At 51.3% G+C, this 17,928-nt stretch overlaps 1 protein-coding gene across 6 annotated transcripts in view; it reads left to right on the top strand.

The window, feature by feature from the left end:
* The window catches only part of MYO18A (myosin XVIIIA), a 124,872-nt gene that overhangs the window by 23,836 nt on the left and 83,108 nt on the right, over positions 1-17,928 (top strand). For 4 of the 6 annotated variants that reach the window (XM_063146401.1, XM_063146400.1, XM_063146398.1 and 1 more), the window contains exon 2: positions 17,445-17,532. In XM_063146401.1, coding sequence (XP_063002471.1) covers positions 17,445-17,532 — 88 coding nt within the window. Of the gene's footprint in view, positions 1-3,795; positions 3,873-5,492; positions 5,546-9,589; positions 10,256-12,401; positions 12,477-14,750; positions 14,787-14,819; positions 14,871-17,444; positions 17,533-17,928 lie in introns of those variants that run through there. The other 2 variants (XM_063146399.1, XM_063146402.1) reach the window with 2 other exon arrangements.

Here is a 17,928-nt window from a genome sequence, read left to right as displayed (position 1 = left end):
GAGCTCTTCTTCCTTTCAGCCGCCCCCACCTCCCTGCCCAGTGTGGCTTTCCCCATAAGCAATGGCAAAAGCCATGGTTGTTTAAAGCTGAGGCCGAGTGGCAGTTGGACAGAAGCAAGTGAGCGACCCCCCTCCCCTCCACGCCTGCCTCACATTCCCGGCTATTTTTAGGCAGGCTGTATCGGCTCAGCTGTCCCTCTGCCTCTGGCCATTGCGCAGGGGAGTGACACTTGGCTTACCTATCGCCTTTCGCTCGCTCTTTTTCCAACGGAAGCCCCACCGGGGCACACGCTCTGCTGCTGCCTCCTCTCTGGGCCTTTGGGCCTCCCCCAGCTTTCGGTAAGGTAGCGGCTCTTCTGCCCTGTTAATGTGTCTCGTCTCCCGTGGGTTGCAAGGGGGGGGCAGTTTGGAAGAGAGGTTGGTTTGGGGTGGGGTGTTTGGTCACGCAGACGTGGGCTCTCATTGTCCCCCGGCCCTATTTATAGGAGCAGGGAGCTGGGAACAGCTTTGCTGAGGTTGAACTGCCATTGCTTTTGTAGTGACAAATTACTTGGAATTTCCTGCCCACTATGAAGTCAACAAACCCCCCTGCAGGTATCAAGTGTGGCAAATCTGGAGGTGTCAGGGAGTCCTCCCCCCTCCATTCCCCTTGTGGCTGGTTCCATTGCTCTGTATGCCGTGTGGGGAGTGTGATTTACTGGTGGCGGCAGGGAAGTTAACCGGCCTAGGAAATCCTAACCTCAACTTACTTATAACGCCTCGTGAACCTCTAAACTGATCCATTCTCTCCCCCACCCACTCCGCCCCAGTGTGTGTGTCTAGTCTCTTGCAAAGGCCAGGTGTCAACGCTTTGGGTGCATCCCTAGAAGGGCGGATGTGCTATGAAGTCTGCAGGGTCCGTCTCCTCTTGGGCGGAAGATGAGACAGAGTGTGGACTGGATGAGGCAGCTGTGGCTGGATGTGAGTGTTGCTGCCATATAGTCCTCAGTCCACTTCGGGGTGTGTAATTAGTGAATTCCTAGGTCTCAGCTAGAGAGCAATTCCCAGTACAGTGAGAAGACAGAAGTGTGTGTATTCTGGCCTTCCGTGATCATACCATATTGAGTACTTGGTGTTTATGTGGCCTGAAAGTCACAATATACTTTTAAAAATATATATACCGTATATAAAAGAGAAGTTGGTAGTCCTTATGGGTGGTTGAGAGAAATGTGAAAATGGGTGAGTAGAGAGAGCCTGGTATAATCAGGACTTTTCAGCATTCAGGATGTGGGGTAGGGTGGGGGCGTTTAGTGCCCTGGCTTGTCCTTTCCCCTGCTCCACGATTAGCCACGAGACGTTGCATATCATGGGACCCAAAAGGCAGACCCTGCAGGCTACGTCAGAGTCCTAATGCAACGTCTGCAAGCATTGGGGTAGGCTGTGCCTTGGGGTCCCAGCAGCGGCTGAGCCCTGGGCTCACTCATCTCCCTGTTTAAGACATAGGAGGGTTAGCCAGCCAACCGGCCAGCATCGGGCACCTGACACGGAGTCAGCACCTTAGAATAACTGCTGAGTAATGGCCTCTGCCCATCTGGAGCGAGGCGCAAACGAAAGGCGTGCGTGGTGTGTCAAAATAACCCCCCCTCCTTGGTCTCTGGGCTTCATGGCTGCCTTGCAAGGGCTCTACCCTTAAAGGCGGCCTAAAAATAATTTATAAGTAAGTAAGTAAATAAATAAACAGGCTGGGGATGGTCTGCTAAAGCACCCAGTTGTCTCAATTCTCCGGAGAGGAAACGGCAGCTTTTTCTTGCGGTGTTATCTAGGTCGTTGTATCTGCTGGTGGATGCAGGGCCCATGGAGGCCTTTGTTTCCTAGAGATGTTGCTCTATCCACCATGCCAAAGCCCATTAACTCATGTCAGCAACCCAAGACGTGGGGAGGGAAGTCCGTGAAATGAGCTTTAGCACGGGATTTTGGTGTATCCCCCTGCATCCTAGGAGCGGAGAGAAGCCATGTTTGATTCTCTCCTGATGGATCTGATGGAGAGCCAGTGTGGTATAGTGGCTAAAGTGTCGGACTGGGAGTTGGGAGATCCGGGTTCTAGTCCCCACTTGGCCATGGAAACCCACTGGGTGACTTTGGGCCAGTCACAGACTCTCAGCCCAACCCACCTCACAGGGTTGTTGTTGTGAGGATAAAATGGAGAGGAGGAGGATTATGGGCTCTTTCGAGGGAAAGAAAAGGTGGGATATAAATGCAATAATACGTACATAATACATCTGAGGACGAGGAGCTTGACTTGGGAGCAGACTGGCTTGCCTGGTTTCTGTACTGCTGGGCTCAACCTCACTGGGATTAGCTATTTGACTTTTTAAAATGGATTTTGAGCTGCTTCAAATGTCTCCAATTGAGGCGGACAGGTGGGATACAAGACTGATTAAAACAGTCCTGTAAATAAGCCCACAAAAGGGATTAGACCGTCCTTTCCTCCACCTGGTGGCCTCCAGATGCATTGGAGGCCACCAGGATCCCAGCATCCCCCGCCAGCCATGAGTGAGATGAGTCAGTCAGTGAAGCCAAGGTCTACATCTGTATAAAAGCATATCACCCACCGGGGGTTGTCGCGGCATCTTGCGAGTCCGGCAGATATGTGGCCTTTGGAGGGTCGGTTCCCTTTCGCCTCGCACAAATCTTGCTGACAGTTTCATTGGGTGATAGCGACGTTTTATAACCAGAGGGTGAATGATTGTGTCGCGTTTGTACTGTTCGTTGTACACCCTTCGTACAAATGGAGAAGTTTGGTGTCTCTGTACCTGCCTGCAAATCCTCTGGGGGGAACTGCGGCGACAGATGAGACATCTTCCGTGGCTCTTCAGGGAGGCCTCGGATCTGGCTGGAAACTCTCTTCTCTTCCCGTGGAAAAGGAAACTCGAGGTAGCTGCTGTTGTATCTCTGAGTGGTTTTTGAGATGTGCACCTGGTGTGAACGCTGAGGTGGTTGTTGGACTTGTGGCAAAGTTTACAAGCACCAGCAGTTTGTGCCGCTCTGGCGATGATAATGGGGCAGAGCAGGGCAGGAGGAACGCAAGATGCTGCAGGTTGCTTCCATTTTTGATCAGTTTACAAAAGAATGATAAGATTACCAAAGGACTTGTTAGTTTACAGGAATAGCTGTGTGCTCTACAAAAGCGGCAGCATCTGCATGTCAGGAATCCAGCTGCAATTTATTGGCAACTGCTGCAGTTAGCCAAAGATGGCTGCCTCCAAAAGGAATGGCTTCACAGTGCTTCTCAATGCACTGTAGTGTTGTCCAGCTAACTCAAAGTCACTAGGAAAATGCAGCCAGAGAGGATGCTGGGCGATATGTGGATGGCAGATGAAAGAGCCCTAATTAGACGGTGATGCAGCTGGGAAGTACAAAGAGCCAAGTTAATGTTGTCATCATAACTAGATTGGGTGTTTCCATGCGGCAAGAAGGTATGCTTGAAGTCTCTGTCCCAAGGTTGTCAGCACTCTCAGCTGTGCGTTGCCTGTCACGCAAGTGCTGTAGAGGCATGTTTAATGGGCTGGGGCTGGGGCTGGGGAAGGGGGAACTCCCTGCAAAATAGAAGGCGAATAGTGGTTCAATTTCAGTGCCTTGAGCTTCAGAGCACACTTCTCTGTCCAGCTGGAATTTGTCGATTGACAGCTTATGAATTCTTCACTGGGTTGTGGTTCCTCAGTTTGCCTGCAGGCCCAGGACCGAGGAGCCTGTCCCTGCAGGCTCTTCATCGCTGCTACCATCTTACTTTTCTTTCTCTCCCCTTTTTCCTCCCAGCCAGGGCTGCAGGCTTCCACCTCTGACGGCTGCGGCCATGGCCTTTTCTTCACGGTTTGCGTTCTGGGAGCAAAAGGGAAGTCTCTTTGCTGTTGCGTTTCTTTTGCTCTTTTTCTTCTTCTCCTCCTCCTACACTGGGCACCTTGAAACTTTGCACATGAGACACAATGGCATGTGGGGCAAAAGGGGAACTGGGTTTTGCGTAGTTGCGGCTGAGGAGGGAGTTGGCTCTGGAACGCCACCGGCCATGCTGGAGAACTGGGGTGTTTCTGCCATGAGCAACAGCACCACCGGTCAGCCTCAGGTCCCCTCTGGCTCGAGTGAAGAGCAGAGGTCACTGGGGAGAAACCTACCTGCTCTTTCTCCAAACATTGGACTGAGCAACCTGGCGGCTGCTCCCTCCCAGCCCTTGGCATAGAATCTGTTTGGAATAACTTGCCTGCAAAATAACTTGCTGACTTACTAACCCCACCATTTATCTGAACGACTGGGTGGTCCCGGACGCTGTTACTGGAGGCCTGGGTTTTATTTCAGCGGGGAGCTCTTTGCATAACACATCCTTCCCCAACCTCGTGCCCTGCTGATGTTCTGGCTTGGAACTCCCAACCTTCCCAGCCAGCGTTATGGGAATTATGAGAGTTGCAGTTCAGCACATTTTGGAGGGCACCAGGTTGGGGAAGGTGAGTATAATGGTTTCAGCTACTCATTGCCTTATTTCTCCACACCCACTTCTTTCCTCTTCTGAGCAAGTGCTGTTTGGGGGCCTCCAGCGCCTTTAGGAGAGGCAGCGGTTGTGTTTTGGGGGAATTTGGATGCAGCTTTTAGAAGCAGGCCCAAAGCCTGAGTCTCGCAAGGGACAAAGAGCTCAGAAACCCAGGTTTGCAGTAACTTTGCATGTGTTTTGAGCCTGACTCCCCTCCCCTTGCTCTGACGCATGGCTTGAGTGGTTTGGAGTCAATGGAGCCAACCCCTCCCCACACATTGCGGCACGGATGTTCTTCTGGGTGCTGATTACCCCAAAGCATTCACTGTGTCTATTTATTCATTATCCACATTTGAAGCAATACGGTGTTGTGCTTTAGAACTGCACGGACATGTCCCAACCTGTCCTCCTGCTTGATAGGGGCATGTCCCAGGACAGCAGCCTTCTCCAACCTGTTGCCCTCCAGATGTGCTGGACTACAACTCCCAGTATCCCCCAGCCAGCCACAGGTTGGAGAAGGCTGCGCAGTGCGCTACACTTTGCCTCCTATACCTTTTCTCAAAGGCTTCATTTGCAAGGCTGCTGCTTTGCACCATCCTGCTGGCTTTACAGGGTTGCCTAAAAGTAAGGAATTAAACGGAGACCCCACGGACCAAACAGTGAAGTGTGTGATTATTTTGAGGCTAGTTTTTTCTTGAGCATGGCGGTTCCTGGTTGTCTTCTTGTTAAGGCACTTTAAAAAAATGGCTAATGCGTTGATCCTCTCAGAATGGTTTCCACTCCCTCCCCTGTGTCCTTCAGGGATGAATTTCTCAACAGCGGCACCAACCCAGGACTTGTGGGCAGCATCCTGACTTATGAAAACTGCCACGGTCTTGATGGGGGCAGCGGGGTTGGAATGTGCTAGTCCAAGTTGTGTGTGTGTTTGTTATTTTTAAACTGCCTGACCGTGCGTGAATGAAATATTGCTTCTTCTCTATCTGACTTCCTCAGGTTAAGGATGAAGACAAACCCTTAGTGAAAAAAAACGAGAAAGAGGACGTGGCTGTAAGTTTCCTCTGAGTTTGAGCACGGTGTTTGCTTGGGCTAACTTCTAGGTCAAGACAAGTTTGTGTGCGATGTGGGTCCTGAGAATGTGGCCCTTTTCAGTTTGGGGCAGCCTGTGTGGATTGTTCTGGGGACAAGGACAGTCCCCCCTCCTAGAACTATGGGGTTGAAAGAAGGCTGCTGTTGCATAGGGACCTGAAGCTGAGCAGTCTTTTGCTCACTCCCCCTGCCAGTGTAGGGTTTTTAAAAGAGAGAATGTCAGAGGCCAGGCTTGGGAGAGAGACAGTAGGAGGCAGAGAAAGGGGAGACGGAAAAGCACCGGCCTACGTGCTCAGAAAACGGCATCCTGTGTGGCGTGTTGGGGTGGAAGTTGAATCCTGGTTCTGATAAGCTTAAATCTACTGATCTTAGTAGCAGTGGTGCAGCTAGGTAAATTTAGTCCCTGGACTTCATGGTCTTGGGTCAGGGGGCTTTTAGACAGCTGTGTGTATGACACACACACACATCTAACGTTCGTCTCCTCCACCCACACTGCCATCCCATGCTTTACGACTGCTTCTGCGTTCCCGATATGACCGAGCAAAGCAAACAAAATAACTAAAAAAACTGATGAGAAAAGAAAGGAATATTCCATACTTGTGCAGTTCCGTGTTTTAAACTCCACTTAAACCATTGCACCATCATGATTGCCCTGATGCCAATTACAATTACTTGGCGATAAGCACTAATTTTGGGGGGAGAAAAGGATAATGTATATATATATGCTGGCCCAGGTGCTGAGGTTGGGCAACCAATACCTCCATTCTTGGGGTGGGGGGGGTCATTTGTGCGGCAGGACCTGAGCTGCATGACTTGCTATGGGGCAGAATGGGGCAGCCTTCCCTAAACTGCTCCCCCCACCCCCCAGATGCCTTGGACTGCACCTCCCGAGTGTGGATGGGACCCGTCGGTTTTCAGAGCAGCGCTCCCTTTGCCACTTAACTCGGCTTCTGTCTGACTGGCTGCGTGGTGTATGTTTGAAAGCGATCACCACGGGAAGATGCCCCTTGGACAGCTCTGCCCTAGTTCTGTGAGAATGGATCCGGCAGGAACAAAGTGTGACACTGCAGCCACTGAGGCGAGCCATGCTCGCCTCAGGGAGGGTCTTGGAGCCTATGTCTGGCCTTCGCACACACCCTGGCTCTTTCCGGTCCCATAGTTGGTTGCCGGCCATGATGTCTTCTTTTTCTCTGTCTCTTTCTTGTCCTGCCCCACAGCGTTGCAGCTTTTTCTTTCAGGGCTTGAATGGAAGGGGGTGGGGGTGGGGGTGGGGGAGAGCAGGTTTTTCTCTAATTAGTGCAACAAATTAATTTATTCCCCCACCCACCCACCAACTCCTGCAGCTGTGCCTGCTTTTCAGAACGTTTTTGTCTTTGGTTTCTTTCTTGTTACTTCTGCATAGAGGATCCCCTTTTAGACACAAGAAGTTGATGAGGCTTCCTTTGTTGCATTTTATATCCTGTTTTTCCTCCCCCTGGAACTCAGGAAGAGTGTGCAAGCTTTCGAATTCTCCAGAACTCTTCTTCAGGTTTGGTGATTAAAAAAGAAGAAGAAGAAGAAGCAGGAAATGGGGGAAAGTGATAGTAAAGTCTAAAAATTATGGCCAGGTGTTAGACCCAGTATCAAAATGGAGCTTCGCCTTGAGGCCCAGCATTGGGAAAAAGGCGAGACATAAATATAAATAAAAAAATAAATTTCCTGCATTGAGCAAGGGGTTGGACTCAATGACCTTATAGGCCCCTTCCAACTCTACTATTCTATGATGATGATGATGATGATAATAAGTGGTTGCATAATAATCATAATAGTCAGTGGTAGCACCTAGTGATGCATCTTGGCCTAGTGAAGCAATGGTTGATCTCCATTTCTGAAAACACACCAGCCAGGTGTAACGCCGACCTGCCTTTTGCCGTCCCAATCACCCAATTTATCCTCACAACAACCCTGTGAAGTAGCTTATAGGCTGAGAGGGAGCGAGAGGGAGAGAATGGCCCAGAGTTGCCCAGTGAGCTTCTGCCTGAGTGGAGATTTGAACTTGGCTCTCCCTGGTGCTGGCCTCCAACTCTAAGCACTGCAGCTCACGAAGAGGTGAATCTTGAGCCCACCTCGAGCTGCTCTGTCCAACCCTTATGAGCTGTTGTGGCGTGGCCAAGATGCTGCCAGGTACGGGACATTGATGCGCGGCTTTGAATAGGTACCGCTTATCAGTGTGAGTGGGTGGATCATGGGTGCATCTCAAATACTCCCTAGTTCTGGCAGGGTTAGTTCTGAAATGCTTTTGGGAGATCTCCCATGTCAGGGGCTGCGGGATCTTTTTCAGCTGAAGCCCTCAGGGGCCACACTGCAATAGTGGTTTGGGCCATCACATCCCCCCCCCCCCCCAATATTTAGCTTAAAGCTCTTTCTGTCAGTAACTACGTCTTAGGAGAGACATTTTAACTTTTTAGAACAGGGGGAAATGCATGAAAGCCAGCTGTAACCAGCACTCTGCGTATTCCTTGGTCCTGTGCAGCGAGGAGCTAGCTTTCCTGCTTGCCTTGCTGGTTTCTTCTCTCCGCACTCTCCCTTGGCAGACATCAACCTGAACTGCCTTAGCCAAGCCTGCTGCAGCTCTGCCTTCCTATCTTGAGCCTGCTGGATGCTGCCTTGATGCCCTCCGAGGCAAGAGCTCATCCAGGAAGCCTCTGCAACCCTGGCAAGCTCTCTGCTATCCAGAGAGAGTCCAGCCTCGTTGCAGTGGCTGCTTTTCCTACACCTTGGCTTGTCAGAAATCTCTCTTGGGAAGGGCGTCCGGAAGACGGCTTCCGTAGCCGGTGTCTTTTAAGCCGCACCTTTGGCTCCAGTTCTCCTTTTCAGCTGGGACGTGAAGGGTAAGGTGACCTCAGGCGCGTCCGTTCCAGAGACCTGGCTCCCTGTATTTTGTCTCTGCCCAACGTAACTGCAAAGCTTTGGGCTGTGCTGGACTGCAGGCTGGTAAGGATGAGGCCAGGCTGTGAAGTGTTTGCTTCACGGATGGATCCTTTTCAAAAAGAACAGCAAGGGGGACTCTGCCGGGTTACTCTCTTTTCGTATCTGGGCGCAGCCCTCCAAGCGATACTTTGCTTCCCCGCCCGGTGCTTTCTGCACAGCCTCATGCCTTCCACATTTCCTAAATGGTGGGTGGGGGACTCAGGCTTGCATTTTGGCCCATGGAATGGATGTATACAAAGAGATGTGTTTGCTCGCAAGCTCAGTTTTTGCGGCTGTTGTTGTTGGGGGAAGAGATCTAGACGTGCATGGAAAATGGGCCGGTAGGCAGAAAGAGCCCTGCCCGAGCTGGGATTGTAGTCATGTTGACTTTCCTTATGGTTGCCCACCAAGATGAACTTGATGTCTGTAGAGGAACCCTACTAGGTCTTAGCGCCCATTGGAGTGCTTTTTTGGGTCCTGCCCCCACTCTCTGGGGCAGGACTGAGGACGAGTCTTACGCGTTCAGTTTCCCCACTAGAGTTGGGCTCAGGGCACTTTGTGGCAGAGATTTTGTTGCCTCCTTCTGGCCTTGCAATTGTCAGAAGAATCGCAACACTGGTGGTGGTACAGTAGAAGAGAAGACTTAGCCACTTACAAAACCACCCAGGGGCCCTCTTTTTTCAAGCTAGCCAAGGGCAGGTCTGCATCTGCCCATCTGTGACACATGCACCCTCCAAAAATAGCACAAACTTGCCTTGGCCTTCTTGCATGCCTAGAACCAGACTAATTCTCTTGAGGTAGGGCTATTCCTGCTATTGGCAAAAGCGCAGATCCTGCCAGTTACACATTGGGACAGGCGGCTACTGCTTTGTTGTGTGAATGCAGGTCCTGGGGTGTGAGTGCGTGGAAGGGATGGAAGTACTAGGCTGGCCCTATAGTAAGGAGGTATCTGTCTGTGGCTGGCTAAGTCCTGGGGGCATGCCTTACTGGTGTGTGTGTGTGTGTGTTGGGAGAGTCTGCACTCTTGTAACATCTTCAATATATCTGCAACTGTAGTCAGATGCCCCCAGTGCAGGAAAGGAAGACCCCCGGCAACTCCAAAGCCCGGAGCCCCCCAAGCGTCCTGGAAGAGTGAAGAGCCCAGAACCACTTCTCAACGGGGACGCCCAGCACTCCTGCGCTCCCAGCGAAGCCATGAACAGCCTGGAGGGGTCCCAAGGGGAGGGTGCGTTGGCTCAGCCCGATCCACCTGGCGACGATGCTCAGGGCCTCTCCCGAAAGAGAGTGGTGAGGGTGGTGCGCAAGGTGGTCCGGAAGGTGCTTCCAGGGGAGGACTCTAAGGAGCCGCCGAGAGACATCAAGTCCCCAGAGCCGAGCAAAAAGGAGGCGAAACCTCCCCCCAGGGTGCTCTCCCCATCCCCCAGGATGCTGTCTCCACCCCCTCGGCCGCCGTCTTCCTTGAAATCCGAGCCCAAGGAGGCGGCTCCTAAGGATGACCTCTCGACGGGCCTGAGGAGTTTGATGTCCAGAGCCAAAATGAAAGAGCACCGGCCTCGCTCCAGGCTGCTTGAGAAGAAAGAGGAGGCGAAGCCCCCTGAAAAGACGAAGCCCCCTCCTGTTATGGAAGGGAAGGCCTCGGATGCCTCCGGCAGCCAGGAGCCCAAGGGGCAGCGTGAAGCTCTAGCCAAGGCAGCAGTGCCCAAAGCAAACGTGGCAGACAAGGTACTGGTGCACGAACGCACAGGCGTGTGGTTGCACAAATGCACAGCATCTTGGCAAGCGAGTGTCTTTTGCTTCTCACCTGGGGGAGGGATGAGCAGAATGGACCCTGAGCTTTGGGTAATGGTGGCTGAAGGTGGGTTCTCAGTGCATGGAGTGTGCTACTAAAAATCACACCACTGCAAGGCAGGCCTTTATTTATGTATTTATTTATTACATTTTTATACCGCCCAATAGCCGAAGCTCTCTGGGCGGTTCACAAAAATTAAAACCATCATAAAACAACCAACAAGTTAAAAATAGAAATACAAAATACAATATAAAAAGCACAACCAGGATAAAACCACGCAGCACAATTGATATAAGGTTAAAATACAGAGTTAAAACAGTATAATTTAAATTTGAGTTAAAATTAAGTGTTAAAATACTGAGTGAATAAAAAGGTCTTCAGCTGGCGACGAAAGGAGTACAGTGTAGGCGCCAGACGGACCTCTCTTTATGTGAGTGTTTCTCCCCTCATTCCAAGCTAGTACCAGGCAGCTATTTTGTTCTGCTATCAAAGTTGTTCCAGGAGTGGTTCCCTTCCAGATTAGCAACCTCTTTGCTTCTGTGACCACACAAATAGTTATGAGAATCCCAGACTTCCTCAAAAATATAAATAGATGTCGCTATCCCTTGTAGCTGTGAAGATGATCTTGAACATGAGTAGACAATGCCAGGAGATGACCTAGAAGCTAAACAATAGGCATTTTCCCTCTCCTTCTTTCATAATACTAGAACCCATCGGAGTCATTCCGTGAAGCTGATTTGGTGGGATATTCAGGACAGGTAAAAGAAGGAGTTCTTCACACAGTGCATAGTGAAACTACGGAATTTGCTTCCACAAAATGTAGCGATGGCCACCCATTTGGAGGGCTTTAAAAGGGGGTTGGATAAATTCCTGGAGGATCAGTAGCTACTAGTCCTGCTGGCTATGTGCTGCCTCCAGTAGCAGAGACAGTGTGCAGTATACCAGTCGCTGGGGAACATGGACATGAGTGTGCTGTTGCACTCATGTCCTGCTTTTGGGTCCCTGGTCAACAGCTGGTTGTCCACTGTGTAAACAGAATGCTGGACTAGATGGACCCTTGGTCTGATCCAGCCTCAGGGCTCTTCTGACATTCTTATGAGGATAGTTCAGGATTTACCGAGTGATCTAGGGTGGGTGTAATATTTTTTGCCCTTTTCCCTGTGGGCAGTCAGTGCTGGCTGCCAAATTAAACCAAACGAATGTCAATGTTCACAGCTCATCCAGGTTGCAAAATTCGGGTTGTGAAATCTTTTGCTTTCCAGTGTTGTAAGTTGTGGTGTGCTCACTCCTTACACAGCACCCCTGAAAATAAGCTCCTTGGGTTGAAAACCGTTACTGAATCACTTGCTTTTAGTATGGAGGCTGTAGTGTTCCCTTCTCTCACCGCCTCCAATCTTGCAGTGTGATTGAACTCTGCATAATTTTGCCTTGAAATTCCAAGAGGGTGAAGAGGGCTCTACACCAACGTCTTGAGGGACTCATTTCGGTTTGGCTGGAATGCCAGAAAATGCTAATGGTGTGTGGCGTGAAATGCTTGATTAACTTAAGGGTGACACAGACATAATGTGATGAAAGAGAACTGATGTGACAAACATACATGCCTCTCTCCTACGTTTCAGGTGTGTTGCCCATCTTTGGGTGTGGAGCATGCCCGTTCATTCATCACTTTGTTGTTTCTTTAAAGGAGACTTTTTCTTACATAGTGCAAAACCAACCCAGGTAGTGGTGGGCATGCCTTGGTGGCATCGCATGGAATTAGCCAGTTTTTGTTGGAAGTTTACAGAAATGTCCCCCCCACTCCTTGAGAGTTTGAACATGGCGAGGGATATAGGTGTATTTGGACTAAATGCAGTGAAGGCGGATCCAGAATAGGGTCACGGCTCCAAAACATGATGTCTGTCTTCACCCTGTCCTGCGTTGCGTTCCATCCACGTGAGCAGTAGGTGTCTTGGGGCTCTGTGTGTGTGCATGCGTGTGTGTGCACGTGCGTGTGTGTGCACGTGGAGGCATGCATTATTGAGTTTCTCTATCCCAGTATGACCTGCTCTGCTTGTCTCTGTCATCCTGGCTCCTTCAAAGGAGAAGGTCCAGCCGTTAAAGCCTGCAGAGAAGTCCTTGCCTTCCTTGACCCCCGGAGAGAGAACCATCCAGCAGGTGTGTCATGAACTTGAAAGTGTGGAAAGTGCCTGCTTTTGTGTGCAGAGTCTTTTGCTTGCATTGGCGCTGTGTTGGCGTCGAGGCGTCGACTTGAGGCTCACGTGCCGTTGTCCACAGGGGAGGGCAGGGAGGGAGGCTTCTGGCAGTCTCTCCCCACAGGAGCCGGCTTTCTGTTTGAATGAGCTGCCATGTGAGTGAAGCACAGGGCTGGTTTTGCTGAGGGCGTTCACTTCCTTTCTGTTCCGCCTGATGCAGCGGCTATTCAGCTATCTGCCGAACAAATCTGTCTAGAGATGCATTTCTTCTAGTTGCCCAGAGCGTAGCTTTCTTTCCCTAAAACCGTGTACCTCCCACAGAGAAGTGGCACCTTGATCAGTCTTCCCTGATGCTAGTGCCCTCCAGATGTGTCAGACCACAATCCCCATCATCCCCGGCCAGGCATGATGGAAGTTACAGTCCAGCGCATCTGGAAGCGCACCAGGCTGAGGAAGGCTGATCAAAAACTCGAAATTTGGCATGCATCTGCTTCACCAGAAGTTGATTCATACAGTCAGAGATGCTTCTAATAATCTTGCTTTTATATGCTTCCTTTTAAATGATGCATGTACAGAATCTTGGTAATTCTTAAACCAACTCACCAAAGAAAGTGTTGTGATTTCCCCCAAATCTGCCAAAGTTGCCCCTTGCTGGGATGTTGGATGCCTGCTCCAAATTCCTATTCTCTGAGAGGTCCATAGTTTACATTTTTGTACATCCAGTTTGGGCTTTGTGCACTTTGGTGCGGTTTGCATGAACTGGCGCAAGATTCTCAGATCTTTCATGTGTGAGCTTTGTTCCCTGATGATGCACCTGTCTCCGAAACACACCTGGGTTTATTTTTTCCTTGAAGACTCTGGGGAAAGTGAGAAGAGGAGTTGGCTGGGATTGCTGCCATGTTGGAGGAACAATGTGCTGCTCAACCAACCTTCCCCAGCCTGAAGCCCTCCAGGTGTGGGGGGATACTGGGAGAAGTAGTCCAAAACATCTGGAGGGCACCCGGAAAAGGCTATTCCTGGCAGACTCCCAGATCAGGCTAAATCCCTGAAAATGATCTGTTTTCTGGAACACTTGAAAGTACTTTCACTGCATCAAGTCCTTCAAGTGCGGCTTGCTTTAATAATCCCAGCAAAATGGAGTTTGACACTTACCTTCACTTAACATTACCACCTTTTGGATCTTGGATTTGAGGCATTTGCAAGCATTAAAATTGGGTGTCACAATATTACTTGAAAATGTTTAAACACTCTCAAAATGTATTTCACTCATCATTCTGAAAGGAACTTCCAGTTTTTCCAATGTTTGGTCTTGGGGTGGTGGTGGTGGAGGGAATGTTTCTTTCCCAAATTTATCTCTTGAGCATATATATCTGTGGACTCAGTTTAGCCTGGAGAGATAAAGTGACATTATCAGACTTCTTTGGACAGTGTTCATTTTCTCCAGTTTACTTATCCCAATTGATTTATTGCTTCGTAGACTCCATATGACAGCTTCCCCCCAAGGTTGGGGAAAGTTGCTGTATGCTCTGAATATATCCCATTTGCAGTTTGAGAGTTAGAAGTAGCCCAAAGCTGCCTCCTCTATGCTCAGGACTTGTCTACTACAGGCTACTTCAAAAGCTACGACAACATCCAAAGGCCATCCACAGGGCAAGCTTTCTCTCCCAGAATCCGGTTGCCAACGTCGGTTTCAAAAATCCCAGCCACCCCTTCCCTTGGAGAATGGGGTAGAAACCCAGCTGGCTCTGTGATTTCGGCACTAGTGTTGCCCAATGAAAACAACACCCTTTTCAGTTTGGCTTGAAAATTGTATTGGCTTTACAAATCCTGATCCTGGTCACCTGCCAGAGGGCATTTTGTTTTTACTAGTCAGGCCAGTAAACCAACAAGACAATCTGCTTGAATGCCCAGTTTTGACATAATGCTTGGATTCCCAGTTGTGCTGGGCCATTGCATTTCCAGGCAGTCAGGTGGTCTCTGGTCAGGGGAAGTGGGTTAGGTTGGTCCCTGCAACCCGTAGGGAACAGCTGCTGAGAAAGAAAGAAGAAAAACACCCTGTTTTGGAGGCTACAGAAGGCAATGCTGAGAGTCTGTCTGTCTTTCTCCTCCCTGCTATTGCTGTTCTCCCAAGGATCCGTCTGTGTTTGTGTGTGGCGGGGACGGTCCCATTTGCTGCTAGTTTTTCGGCCTCACTGCTCACCTCTCTCTTTTCTCTCCTCTCACCTTGCTGCGTTAGCTGGAGCCCACGTCCTCCACGGCTGCACTCAGCCAGGTACTGTACCCCAGTGCGCCGGACCTACCTCCGTCTCCCGTCTGCCTCTGGGTTGATGTTTGTGCTCGCGCCACATGCTGGAGCGTAAGGCTTTCTTCACCTCTTGTGTCTGGCCTGGTTCCCCTTCCCTTTTCCGTCGCGCTAGACTAGGCTTTGTTCATACTTTGCCGGGCAGGGGTGGGGAGAGGACGAGCGGGAGTCCCTGTGTCATGCTCCTAAACCATCGCTGGCATTTGCTTTGGTAGGGTGAAAGGTCATGTGCTTTCAGCACCCAAAAGCAGCATTGTTCCCCCCCCCCCATTGATCTAGTGGAATCAGAGCAGGGAGATCCAGAGGTTAGGGAGCAGGGAGCCCAGCTGTTCCCTGCAGGAGAAGGAAAAATCTCCCCTCCTCCTCCTCAGGGATCAATAATCAAACTGGCCTGGGGGAAGATCCATTCTCGGTGGATTATCCATTGACTTCTGGGGGTGAACAGCAACCTCCTGCTAAATTTATCATGGTTGTTGTTTATTATTTGTGTGCAGCGCTTTAAGGAGGAACGTGTTAAGGAGGATCTCTGCCCCGAGACCGAGGCCAGGCCAGGCAGGGGATAAATTACAATGATTGAGGCCAGCTTCTCCAGTTGGGTCAGATTACAACTCCTAGATTCCCCCCCCAGCCCAGCTGTAGCCCAAAACATCTGGAGGGCCCCAACTTGGGGAAGGCTAATGTGGGCATTATGTCTGGAGGTCCATCCAAAAGCTTTGCGGAAGAAGAGCGATTTGAAGTTGGAGGGAAAGATGAGCCAAACATCCATCTAGTCTAGATCCTTCTTCTCTTTCTAGCTCTGGCCAGGACCGTTGCTGCTGGGAACTCACACGCAGGGCCTAAAGGCAATTTCCATGTCCCGTTGGTCTCCAGCGCTCTGAGTCTCACTGCCTTTGAACAGGGAGGTTCAGTTCTAGCTCTAGTGGCCATTAAACCCTTGTCTCTCGGGACGTGCGCACGCCCGGCTTCTTGTTGGACTGTTCAGACGTCACAAAGATGTACACCTTTGATCCAAGTGGGGCCGCATCCGTGTGAGAAAGGCCCTGGAAGCTGGGGAGGCTGGCTCGGTCGCAGGAACAAGCGTCGCCCGTTCAGGACGAGTTTTCCTCTATTGCTAAAGGGCCGCTCAGATCTTCCCATACGCCCTTTCCGCTCTCCGTGCTGTAGCTGCCCTTCTCCCGTGATGGGGCTATAACAACGGCACTTTGGGGGAGATCCTCAGAGGTTGGGCTGGTGGTCCTGTGCCATTCCTTCCTCCGTCTTGGGTGGAGGCGAGCGGTCCAGAGAACGTCACCCGGCCCGTGCGGCTTTCCCTTCCTGTTGGCTCCTGCAGGGCCAGGTGGCCGATTCCCCGGCAGACGATGCTTTTGGGTTGGTCTCTGCTGTCTCTCGGGTTTGGCTGCCTCATTCACAGCGCCATGGCTTGCGGCTGGGTGCGTGTGAGGAGAGTAGCGCTCGGTGTGTGTGAATGTAGTCATGGGTGCGTGTGGATGTCCGTGTTTTCTTGTGAAGGGCGTTTCTTCTGAGTTCTCCGTAGAGGGACTCTGGGACAAGGAGAGCCATTTTTAGATACGAGGTTGTGCACCTTTCCTGCCCTATCCCAAGGACTGGGATTCGAACCCAGGTCCCAAGACCTTGTTCTGCGGTACCACACCGGCAGAGTTCATTCTGAGAAGAGTTATTTATTTGCTATGTTTATGTCCCAGTTTTCCCCCCCTCCAAGGAGCCCAAACCAATTTACATGATACTTCTCCCTCTCCCCATTTTATCGTCATAACAACCACCCTGTGAGGTAAGTTAGGCTGAGAGTCAGGATCTGGCCCAAAGTCACCCAGTGAGCTTCATGGCTGGCTGGGGGATTCGAACCCGGGTCTCCTGAGCCCCAGTCCAACGCTCCAGCTGCTCTGCCACCCTAGCTGTCAAGTGTCCTCCTTCACCTCCTCCTAGTTCATGGCGTCTCCACCGCTCCCCAGTTGCAAAGGCTGGCGGACATGCATGAAGCCGCCCTCCACGAAGGTGTGGGAGGGGAGCAGTTTATATGGGGAGGGAGATTTACAATCCATGAAAAAACCTGGCTTGCTTTGTCCTCCTCATCCTGGTAGGTTGAAACCATCCTTCCCCAAACCCCAGGGCCCAACTGGAGAGCTCCAGGTTGGGGAAGGCGAGTTTAGGCTAAGGGTTTGCATGTTTGGTCCAACTCCAGGATGGGGGGGCGGGCGGTGTGTGTGTGTGTGTGTTTGTGGGGGAGGGCAGAACGGCATGCAGCATGCGCTCCCCTCCCTTAGTGGTGCCGCCTTGCTCTTTTTGGGGTGGGAGCGAAACATTTGCCCCTTCCTGGAGCCAAACCCTGATCAGGGTCCAACTTAGTGGTTCTGGTTAGAGGCGCATGAGGGAGGCAGCGCTGGGGATGCCAGAGTTCCTGCATCCGCTGGGAGAACCACCGAGTCCTTGCGGACTTGGCGCGTGTGTGTGCAGGATTTGAGCAGCGAAGGGGAATAGCTGCTCCGTGAACTGCCGGCAGGAGGGGGCAGAATCCTACACAGCTGGGCTGTTAATGTGAGGGGGATGTGCAGTGACATGTCCGTTTTTGTTCTCCCTCCCTGCCCCCCCGCCCGCAAACATACACGGCAGGCCAAGACGGAGGAACAAATAGCCGCCGAAGAGGCCTGGTATGAGACGGATAAAACATGGCTGGTTCACAAGGATGGCTTCTCCCTAGGTAAGTGGGGCTGACAATGCTACTAGTCCTCATGGCTATATGCACTCTGCCCGTGTACCTAAGTTGCTGGGGGAACGCGAGCGTGAGGGTCACACGTTGCACTCCTGTGCTGCTTGTGGGTTTCCCGTGTGCAGCTGGTGGCCCCCTGTGTGAGCAGAACTCTGGACTGGATGGGCCCTTGGCCCGGTCCTGCACGGCTCTCCTTACGTTCTCATGAGCTGTGTGAGGGAAGGGTCTTTCCTCTTCACAGGAGCCTTGGGAGCTGCCTTGTCCCGAGTCAAAGCCTTGGTCCATCTAGCTCAGTATTGCTGACACTGACTGGCAGCAACAGACCTCCAGGGGTCTCAGGCAGGAGTTTTCCCAGCCCTGCCTGGAGATGCTGCTGGGAGTTGAATC

This window comes from Elgaria multicarinata, chromosome 22 (assembly GCF_023053635.1).
Source record: "Elgaria multicarinata webbii isolate HBS135686 ecotype San Diego chromosome 22, rElgMul1.1.pri, whole genome shotgun sequence".
NCBI classification, from domain to species: Eukaryota; Metazoa; Chordata; class Lepidosauria; order Squamata; family Anguidae; genus Elgaria; species Elgaria multicarinata.
This window is presented reverse-complemented; position numbering and strand designations above follow the sequence as displayed.